At 49.3% G+C, this 11,266-nt stretch overlaps 1 protein-coding gene across 6 annotated transcripts in view; it reads right to left on the reverse strand.

Annotated features, from left to right (window-relative positions):
- Positions 1–11,176, reverse strand: part of Ggt5 (gamma-glutamyltransferase 5) — a 44,633-nt gene extending 33,457 nt beyond the window's left edge. For 4 of the 6 annotated variants that reach the window (XM_013362529.4, XM_078038886.1, XM_021732640.3 and 1 more), the window contains exon 1: positions 7,469–7,641. In XM_013362529.4, the coding sequence (XP_013217983.2) occupies positions 7,469–7,641 (173 nt within the window). Of the gene's footprint in view, positions 1–1,039; positions 1,872–7,468; positions 7,642–7,841 lie in introns of those variants that run through there. The other 2 variants (XM_078038887.1, XM_078038888.1) reach the window with 2 other exon arrangements.
- Between the last annotated feature and the right edge of the window lie 90 nt (positions 11,177–11,266).

The following is an 11,266-nucleotide window of genomic DNA, read 5'->3' on the forward strand; positions in this document are numbered from 1 at the left end:
TTATAAACTGTCTAAATATTGCCTGGAAATGTTTTGCAGAGATATTGCTTGAAGAACACACAACCTGAGTTAATTTAAGATAATAAGCCATCACCTATAGGACAGGTAGGATACCACAAATCCCAGTTTTGTAAATGACTGTAAGGTTATAGACATTAAAGCCCAATACTGTTATTTTAAGACTGGTGAGAATGACTTGCTGGAAGATCAAAACTTAAAAATTAAAGTTGAATTAAAAGGGCCAAGAAAACCAATATTTGGCTCTTGCCCTCTGAGTCAGTCTGAATCTAGGGAACAGAGAACTTCTCTAGAAGCTTTGCAACTCTGGGCCACATAACCCCTGATCAAGGAGATGAATGAGACCACTGGAGAATGGAAAGCCAGTCAGTGCACTTGCTGTGAATAGGAGGGTCATTGGAGACAGGAGACATCCCTGATGCTTCCAAGGGAAGCCACATGGTCAGTAAGACCTGGACCCATCCTAGCACAAATGGCACTAGCAGAGCTAAGAAACTGCTCTCAAGTTCCCCCACAAGTGACCCCTGTGGGAACTCAGTGAACTCTTAACAGCAGAAACAAAGTCAATTTTGACCAGCTTGATCTTAAACACCTAGCAAAAAAAACCAGTTAAACCAAAATACAGTCTTTCCTGGGCATTTAAAAGAAGATAATAGTTAAATGTAACCTAAGATATATACTTGTGTTAGCCCCCAAGAATATGTAAGACTGGAGGCTACAAAAGAGAGATTCTTAGACAAGAATGCCTGATAAGGATCAAGAGAAACTGCCAGAGCCAGAAGTTTTTAGTTAGTTTAAGGACTACAGATATTCCTCACCTTCACAAGTAGGCTTGATGTTCGCTGGTATGATTATCCAGCCCAAGTAACAAAAATAGATATTTTATAAAATCAGATGACATTAAATAACTTAGAGGATGGACATCTGTGACATTAAAAGTTAAATGTTGTGTTTACATTCCTGATAACTCTGGCTAAGTTAAAGATTTATATTCCCAAATAAAGGTCTTGTCCTCTCCTACCTTGTTATGGGGACAACTTCTCAGCCTTCACATCTCCTGGTGAGAGATTATCGGCTTCTCTCATTTAACAGCAGTCTTCTAGGCCTAAACAGCTCATCAGCTCATCGGGAAGTTTCTACTCTTAGGAGCCCTCCTCCACAAAAAAAAACCAAAAAAAACAGGATATGCAATTTGTTTCCCTACTGGCTGCCCTGGGGTTACAGCAGGCCTGGCCACAGGAACAGCAGGAATAACCACACACCCATTACCTATTTTCATCAGTTCTCCAATCAGCTGATAGGGGATATCCAACAGGTGGCCGAGTCTACACTAACCTTCCAGAAACAACTGGACTCCTTAGCCTCTGTGATTCTACAAAACTGCTATGGACTGGACTCATTAACATCAGAGAAAGGACGCCTCTGCCTATACCTACAGGAGGAATGTTGTTTTGATATCAACCAGTCAGGGGTGGTGAAGGACAAGATCAAACAACTACAAGAGCAGCTAGAAAAAAAAGGAGACAGCAACTAGACCAACAGTTCCCATGAGGAATGTTCAGTCAAATATGGCCTCAGCTCCTCCCCCTCGCAGGACACCTATTTGTCCTCTTTATGTTTCTTCTAATAGGACCATGCCTGTTAAATTGCCTACAGACATTCCTGCAAGATCAGATACACAAATTCACCAACCAGTTGGTCAGTTAGCTACTTCTCCTTCAAGACTACCAGCCCCTTTTATGCCCAAGACTGAGACCTATGACTCTTGACCAACTCCTCCGACTCCAGAGACTCTACTCCTACCTAAAAACCTTCCAGATCCCTTTACAGGAATTAGATTTTTTGCCCCTAACCAGCAGGAAGGAGCTACAGAAGAAAAGACCATTGTCCCCACCCTCAGTATCTATAAAAAAAAAAAAAAAAAAAAAAAGGAAGAATATTGTCATCAGATCAATATTGGCATTAGATCTACCAATTTAGGTCAGGAGCCATTATCTAGGGATTTAGAAGCCATTTGATCCAGCGATCCCGAGGCAACACTGCTTAGTCTCCCATAAGAACATGTGCCTGCTGAAGGGTCGACCCCACCCCAGCCCCTGACATAACCCCTAAGCGCGCTTGTAAAATTTTTCTTGCAGGCTGTAAAGCTGCTCTGTAAGTGTCCACATGCTACTGCTCTCCTCGCAGGGACAGCCTTGTCAGTTTACTCCATGCTCTGACAATAACTCTCTCGACTGGGATTCTGGTGTGGGGTGTGTTCCTTGGACTTTTGGTGTCCTTAATCATGTGTTTTGGAAAAGTGTCTGGATCATGATAGCTCTGATGATTAATCAATGGATCAAGCCATTGATGGCTGCATGGACTATTGAAAAGAGGAAGTTAGTTAGAGAGAGCAGGTCACTGGGAGCACACCTTAGAAGGGTTTGTCTTTTCTCTTTACCCATCTCACCCCCACCTCCACTTCTTGTCTTTCATGAACTGAGCAGCTGCCTTGGTCACACTCTCCTGCCACCATGATGTTCTGCTTCACCTCAGGCCCAAAACAATGAGACAGTCAACCATGGGCTGAAACCTCGGTAACTGTGAGCATAAATACATCTTTCCTCCTCGACGTTGTCTTTCTCAGGTACGTGTCATAACAAAAGGCTGATTGATATATATATATTATAAGAAAGGAAAATTACAGACCAATACCCCTCATGAACATAGAGACAAAACTCCTAAAAAAATTAGCAAATCACATTTTATACCTTGTGTTACATAAAAATGATATTAAATCAATCACTAAGTAGAGTTTGCTTTAATAATGAAAGTGTGACTTAATATACTTAGCATTTTTTTTTATTGTGAATTGAACCCAGGAGTACTTAACTACTGTGCCATATCCCTAGTTCCCCCACTTTTTTTTTTTTAATATGTTGATGGACCTTTATTTATTTATTTATGTGTGGTGCTGAGAATTGAATCCAGTGCTTCACACATTGCCAGGCAAGCACTCTACCACTGAGCCTCAACTCCAGTCCCCTAGCCCTTGTTTAAACTCAGGGGCACTTGACCACTGGGCCACATCCCCAACCCTATTTTACATTTTTTATTTAGAGACAGGATCTCATTCAGTTGCTTAGCACCTCGTCATTACTGAGGCTGGCTTTGAACTTGCGATCCTCCTGTCTTAGGCTCCTGAGCTGCTGGGATTACAGGCGTGTGCCATGGTACACTGAATTTTTTAAAAGAGAGAAAAACAGATAATGCAGAAAATACATTTGATGTACAAACTCGTAAAAAAAATGGACAAAAGATTATGACAGAAACTTCAAGGAAGAGGACCTCCAGATGACCAATGATCATTTCCAATCCCCTGACATTGGTTATGGATTGGTGTATTGCGTGTCTTCCAAACCAGGAAGCCAGGGACTTTGTACATTTTGGTTACTTCTGCTTTCCTAAGCCATGACTGGCAGAAAGTAGGTATTCCTCACATACTTGATAGAGGAAAAAAGAGGATATTACATATTGCAAGTGGAGAGGGATGCACACACCCACATGTGTCCACAGCACCACAGCAAACACACTTGCAGGCTCAGGGTGCCCAGGGGGCTGCTGTTCCTAATTCATCAGCTGCATGAGCCTGGATAGGTAACTCTTTCTCTTAGCCAAGGTTTCCTCAGCTGTGAAATGTGGGCAGTTCTGCCCAATAGAAGAATTACATGTTTCTAACATGTTTCTACAAAGCCAGGAGTCCCTTGTCATCATAGCTGCTATGAGACATCCATTCAGATGCGTGTGTTCTCACTCACACATTTGCACACATGTGCATAGTCCTTGGACACAAAGGGTATTTCCTACAGAGTCCCAGATCGGAGGAAATTCAGTAATTTCCTGGTGAGCTGGCCCAGGGTACAGAGAACCATGAGGGTCACAGGCCCAGGTTGGAGCCAGGAAGAGGGGAAGGGGTAGGGTAAAAGGCCGTGGTCCTGAGGGAAAGGGAGTAGAGGCCACACCCTAATCCCCCCTTAGGTTCTGAGAAGGTGACCCATGTCCAGGTCAAGCCATGGTGAAGATTATTAGACAGAGTGGTGGCCATGGAGGGGACACTTCCAATGTGTGGATGAGCCCCAGGCCTCATTCTCTGTGGGCTTAGACCACCCCATGGAGGAGGCGCCCACCTAAGCCCCATTTTGCAGATGAGGAAAGAGAGGCTCACAAGGTTCAGCAGCTTGTCCAATGTCCCTGCTCTCCCCTGTACCAAGGGTGACACTCAGACACCATATAACAGTTGACAAAAACCAGCCCTTGGGCTCAGTCACGCCCCACCCCCTTCCCCCAGTGCCAGCCCAGATTCCAATCTCCCAGAAGCTGGCTCTTCAGTGTCCTAAGGGCAAGTGCCCTGGGGTGCTATGAGTACCCTCTAATTGCTCACTTGAATATGGTACAGCTCTGGCCTCAGTGAACCAAGTCCAGGGGAGTCCAAGGTGGGGAAGTGGGGGACTCTAGGAAGACCTCACCCCTCCCACAGCCCTGGAAAGTTTCTACTCCTGCAGGAGCAGCAGTGGCAATAGCAGAGAAAACAATATCAGCTCCAGCTAGGCATGCTCACTATGGTGCCAGGCAGGTTCTTTCTCCTGGGCAGGCCTAATTTTCTCCTAAGTCAAAAAGAAAAGCAAATCCTCCCACTGAGGATCCCACAGAAGTGTAAGAATTTCTGAGAAACTACCTCAGGCAGAAGTCACAAAACCTGAAAGATATCCCTAGCCCTAAAATTCAGGAAGTCTCCTTAGAAGACAAACACTTGGGCTGGGGTTAGGACTGGGGCGCATCGGTAGAGTGCTCACCTAGCATGTGCGAGGCTCTGGCATCACATAAAAATAAATAAAATAAAAGTGTTGTGTCCAATTACAACTCAACAAATAAAATAAAATAAAATTTTAAAAATAAATAAAAAGAAGACAAACATTCTGATCATCATCACAACACTCAGTTTGCAATTTTAACACATTGGGATGAAACCACTGGGAGACTACAGACTAGAGGGGAAGGGATCTCACTGTCACCTTGCTCCTATTGTTGTTTACTGGGCTTGAGGCCAGCTCCTCACATAAACCTTAAGAACCTTCACTCAGGAGCTCAAGTTCCTGCAGATGGTGGGGAGAAATGGGAACAAGAAGGAAATAGCATGGGCTAAGGGTAGTCACTAGAAGATGCTATGGCAGTGACCAGGTGCCACACAGGAAGAGATCTTGGCCAGGTACCTACCTTTCCAAGGCCCCCAGCTTTACCATACTCAAGAGAGCAACTAGAGGACACTCACAGGGCCCAAAGCACTTGCCCCAGCCAGGGGTCCTGAGAAACAGACCTAGGGCTCCAGCCTAGCCGGGGTCACGGGATCCCTGTTCTGAAGCACAAGCTAAAACCAGCCCCAGGCTCCCTCCCACTCCTAACTTCTTAAAACAAGAACAGGAAGCAGAGAGAGTTGGTTAACAAAACAATGGGGAGAAACCACATCGGCCCTTTCCACCCAGGGGAAGCCTGAGAGAGATGGGACCGCAAGGAAGCAGGCTCAGAGAAGAGACCCAAAAGTGTGGAGTGTTGGAGGCAGAGACTGGGAGATACAAAGTGAAAGAATGATCAAGGCTTGCTGTCACCCGAGAAAATGCCCGTTCATTGAGGCAGCTCTGCATATTTATAGAGCCTGGGATGGTCTGCGGTTGAAACAGTTTAACAGTTTAAGGGTTTTGGGAGCTGGCATGGGGTGCTTTCTGATTGGTGGGTAAGGATCATGTGAGTCAGCAGGACTCACCTTTGGACAGCTCTTCTGGGGATGGGGAGGTTAGTCTTTGGAGCTAGGGCGACTCCCAACACAAAGGGCCCAGAATCCACTCTGAGATATGTGACAGCAGCCCACCCTCCACTCCAGGAACATGCCCACATGGTCATCTCTGGGGTCTGAGGTCCAGTAGTCTCATTAATATCTTTGTGACTTTGGGTTTAAGCAGGTACCACATCTCTTCTTGTCCTGATGCGACAGGGGCATTGTTAGAGGTGGCAAGTGGCCTCATCCCTTGTATCTCATGGGAACATCCTGGGGAGACAAAGTGGCTGCCTGTCCTGACTTGTCCTTGAACTGCCACTCTCAGCCACTGCTGTCCTAGGAGCAGATGTGGGAGGAAGCAGACCCAGAGGACCCAGTCAGGAGCCCGTAGGGACCGGTAAGGTAAGGTGATTAGAGCTAGGAAGGATGTATAGATGGACAGATGAAGAGAAGATGGACTGAATGAAAAGGTGGATGAATGAATAATAGAAGAAAGTACGGCAGAGGAGAAGCCAGGAACCAGGGGACTGGGCCAGAGCCTTGTCACCGGCCCCCATGCAGCAGGACTGGCCCACGGGTTGGCAAAGCACTTTGAATCCTCACAATGGCCTGTGAGGCAGATATTCTGGGAAGCAGACACGTTGGCTGGCGGGAAAGGAATGCTTGCCCAGGCTTCTAGGGGCTCAGTGGGAGGCAGGGGGCCGGGAGGAGTTTCCTGCCATGTCCCGCCCCAGTGATGGTGGTGTGGCAGGCAGCAGAAGCTTCCCGTGGGCTGGGTTTCCTGGAAGAAGATCAGGAAGAGCCAGCTGTGGCCCCTCTCCACCGCCACCCTGGTCCTGGCCTGCCAAATATCAGTCACTCCGCCCACCTAGCCAGGCTCAGACATGCGTAGGGATGTCATGAGGGACGTGGCACTTGCAGGGGGCATTTTCTAAGTCTGAGAGACTTGGAGATGAAGCCTGAGCCACCAGGGAGACTAGCCCTGGGCAGTACCCACATCGGAGCCTCTGTACCCTCTCGCCTATGTTCCTGGTAAAATTCCCCAGCCCTTGGGCAACTGGCACAGCTTTGCTAAAGGAGCCAATAGAGACCATCAGAGTCAGGCTGGGCCATACCAGGGGTGAGGCAGAAAAAAACCTTGTTAGGGTCTCTATTCCTTTCTTTTTTTTTTTTTTTTTAGTTGTAGATGGACACAATATCTTTATTTTATTTATTTTTTGTGTGTGTGTATGTGGTGCTGAGGATCGAACCCAGTGCCTCACACATGCTAGGCAAGTGCTCTACCACTGAGCCACAAACCCCAGCCCCTAGGGTCTCTATTTCTAACCTGTGCATTATTATAGATGGACCTCTTGAGCCCTAGAACCAGGAATGGACTCACACATGACCTCTGCCCCCACTGGCACTGCCCTGTGGGTCACCATCTGCCATGGGGGCATATCTGCCACCTATTCTGTTCAAGGGTCCTGGGGCTACCTCCTTGTACCCAGGCCTGGTCAGTGCTGGAGCCCAAAACCACACAGCTCTTACTCCACCAGCCAGCATGTACATACACGTGCGTTCTCCACACCTTTACCACCAAAGTCTCCAGGAAGGATCAGATGCCCAAGGCCACCCAGTTCCTACCCACCTCTCACTCACCGTCCAATGTCTGAGCAGACCTTAGAGTCAGCAGCGACAGCAGCATGGGCAAAGGCCTTGGGGCCACAATGGGCATGGCGGCGAGAGAGGACCACAGCTAGAACGATGATCGTCAGTGCCAGCCCCAGTCCCAGCAGGACCAAGCCAACTGTGGCCCTGTGGCCCTGGGCCATGTTTCAGTGGTCCAGGGAGACAGATGGTAGATAAGCCAATGGTCAGACAAAAAAGGACAGGTGGATAAAAAGTAGACTCACAGATGATTGGACAGAGAGAAAAATTGTGGGGCTTGATACCGACAGATGGATTGACATACAGGTTAGATAGCTCGACAGAGAGGATGGTCAGACAGACATTTGGAAAGAGATGGACTTACAGATAGGCAGACAAACAGGTTTACAGATGAACAGTGGTCAGCCAAGCAGATAGATGGGTTTATGAAGACCTGGACAGACGGCAGTGGCAGGACTGCTACCCTCTTCAAGCGCTCTCTACAGAAGCAGATCTGGCCACAAGGGTGAACTTCCAGTTTTCAGCTCAGTGCTTGGTGCTGGCAGGAGGCCAGACATCTAGGGGGAGTTTTTCCTTGCAGAGAAGAGCCAGCTGCTGTGGTTAACTCCTTCACTGCCAGTTGGTCTCATGGCCCCTCCTGCCAGCCCCGACAGTACCCGGGGTTTTCTCATCTCAATGTGCTTGAGGACTTGATGCCTGCTGCACCTGAGGAAGCCAGGGTATAAGGTTCCTATGTCATTTCCCAAGTCTCAGCAATGCAGGGAAATCAGAGTAAGGACGTCCAGCTCCTCTGCCTGAACTAGACACAGAGAGATCAGGTCTTCCCATCACAGTGGAGCTCCACTCCCCAATCCTGCCCCCTCTGCCGGCCCCACCTATACAGCAGCATCCACTTGGCACAGGAGCGGGGCTGAAGAGGGAAAGGGGACCCAAAACAGGGTCACTCTGTATGGCTCAGCCACAGCTTGGCCCAGGGCCCTGGGTGTCACCCACAGGGCAGGGGATGGAGACAGGCCATGTGTCCAACTATAGCACCCAGTGCCACTAGACCACCTATCCCTGGGAACAGCTGTCCTAGAAATGCAGCCTTGGGCCTCCGGAGAGTGAGGCTGCCCTCCCTGGACCCCTGCCCTTCCTCTGCAGCTCAGCCCCTCTGTGGTCGCATGTCTGCCTCCCTGAATCTATGGGTGCTCACGCCTATTCCTATACTGACAGTTCCTCTTCCTTGAGGACACTGGCCTGGCTCCTCCTGTTCTCCCCAGACCCCAGGGTGTCCAGCTGGGAAGCAGTCGGGGGGAGTGAGCACTCATCGAGGTCCATATTTGACCAGGCTTAACAGGAGTTCAGGGCACAAAGGTCATGAGCTAGACTTCCACCCAATAGTCCCCGTGGCTCCCTTCTCTTTTTCCATCTGACTACATGGAGTCAGAGCCCACCTTCCAGTATAGCCAAGAAATGAGGCCCAGAGGACAATGTCAGCACAGGTCACAGCCTATCAGCCCCACTGTGTCCAGAGCCCCTGGTCAGCCTGGGCCAGAGTGGCTGTTTCCTGTAGGTCTGTTCCCACAGTTGCCTCAAGGAGGGGTGGGCTGTGGGAGCCTCTTCCCACCCCCAGATGACCTCCACTCTGCAGTGACATTGCTCAACTGGGAACCAAAGTACATTCCTGGATGGGAGCCAGCCCACCCACCCGCCGCGGTCCCCAGAGCTCAAGAGGCCAGCATAGGGAACAACAAGGACAGCAGGGTCAAGGGGTGAGGCATCCCTGTTCTCTCCCCAGTCATCCTGGTTAGGCAGAGGCCAGAGTGCAGAGACAGCCAGAGAAGAGACCTAGGGAAAGGGTCTGTTGTCATGCTGGGCCTGGCCAGGGACTCAGCTGGGGAGGCTCAGCTGGGATGGTCCCTGAATGTCCTTATCCAGGAAATGACAGGGGATGGGATGGTAGGGAAGAGAGGTGAATCAGACCCAAAGGAGCCCTGGGATAAGCCTTGGAGAACCTGGATATGCCTCCAGCATGTTATGGCTCAGGGAGTTTCATGACAGCCTCCTGCTCCCTCTTGGCTGTGCAACCATGAGCAAGGCCCACCCCTCAGGCCTCAATCTTTTCCTCTGAAAATGAGGTCATGGCCTTTCCTCTCACACTAAAATAAGGATTGAGGAATGACTGCCACACCTGATTACCCACCTCCATCTCTTTCCCAGGGAACCCCAGAGATAGAAACCTCTCAGGCTCAGTCACAGACCTAGAATGTAGCCTGCAAGCACAAAACCCCACTTTCCAGTGGGTACTTTGGAAGCACTAAGTTTTCCAGCCCTAAAGAAGAGCCCAGATGTGGCTTACTTACCCTGGTCCCTCTTCTAGCCCCTGTGCTCCTGCCCTCAGGGCCCTCCCTACTTGGGGCTCACAGATGGGGGTTACATCGGGTTGTCAGGCTGAGACTCCCTTCCCAGCCCATCTGCAGGAGCCTTCATCAGCTCCTCACCTACAACTGTATGAAGGACAAATCAAAAGACCTTGAGGGAGGGCTAGAGGGGCTGGACCCTGGGGAGGGAAGCTGTGCCCAGCAGTGGCCATTCACAACCCACCTTCTCGGGGCCACCTTCCCTTCAGAGACCTGGGGGTCTCCTCCAGCTTGCCATTCCCAGAGAACTGAGTCTTTTTCTGGAGCTGATCACAAGCTTGGATTTGACTCTGGGTTGTACTTGAAAAGTGACCCTGGGCATGGCTCTGACCAAGATGTTTTGTTTCAGTTTCTTGCCCAGTCCCTGTTCCTCAGGTCAGAGTTTCACCTCCCAGTGTCCTGGGCATGGTGAGCCCAGACACGTTAGAGTTGGAAAAGAAAGAACCCACACTCCTGTCGGCTACCGGGGCCCTCGGCCCAAGTTGATGTCAGAACCAGGGCTCCCCATTGTGGTCAACACTAGGAAGTGTTGCTTCCCACTGCACCGCCCCAAAGAAGGGGACGAATGGCCTCTAATCCTGGGGACTCAAGATGGGAAAAGACCATGTTTGATAAGGGACTGCCTCTTGCTCTTCCACTTACCCACCCATCAGGTTCTCCTCCTGCTAAAAAACAGGCTGAGGGCTGGGGCTGGGGCTCAGTGGTAGAGCGCTTGCCTAGCATATATGAGGCACTGGGTTCGAACCTCAGCACCACATAAAAACAAGTAAATAAATTAATGAATTAAAGGCATTGTGTCCATTAAAAAAAAAAAAGGCTACTAGGCACAGTGGCACAGCTGTAATCCCAGCTACTCAGAGGCTGAGGCTGAGGCAGGAGGATCCACAGCGATGAAGGTGGAAGCGACTTCGGTTTGGTGGTGCCGGGTATTCAACCCTGCAGCCACCCCCTGCAGAGAAGAGGGGAAAGGGAGGACCTCATCAGGGTCCCAAATGTAATCTGAACCACTCCTGTGTGGTCATGGGCCTCACAGGGCCAGATGGTGCCATTTCCAGCCAAGTGACCAGGGAAGAGCAAGCTGGGGGGATACCCCAGCCCATGAAGTCTTGTTAGAACAGGTGGCTTAGCTCCCTGGTCAGCCTGGGCAAATGATACCGTATCTCAAAACAAAATTAAAAACAGACTGGGGATATAACATATAATGGCAGAGTGCCACTTTGTGTTCAATTCCTAGTACTTCAAAAAAATTAATTTTAAAAGGCTGAGATGGTAGCTCAGCAGTAGAACAGCCCTGAGTCCAATTCCCAGCCCTGAAGAAAAACAAACAAAAAAACAGCTGAGGTTCATTCCACAACCTGCTGTGCAAAGACCTCCAGATCCTGTCTGT

This window comes from Ictidomys tridecemlineatus, chromosome 2 (assembly GCF_052094955.1).
Source record: "Ictidomys tridecemlineatus isolate mIctTri1 chromosome 2, mIctTri1.hap1, whole genome shotgun sequence".
Classification (NCBI taxonomy): domain Eukaryota; kingdom Metazoa; phylum Chordata; class Mammalia; order Rodentia; family Sciuridae; genus Ictidomys; species Ictidomys tridecemlineatus.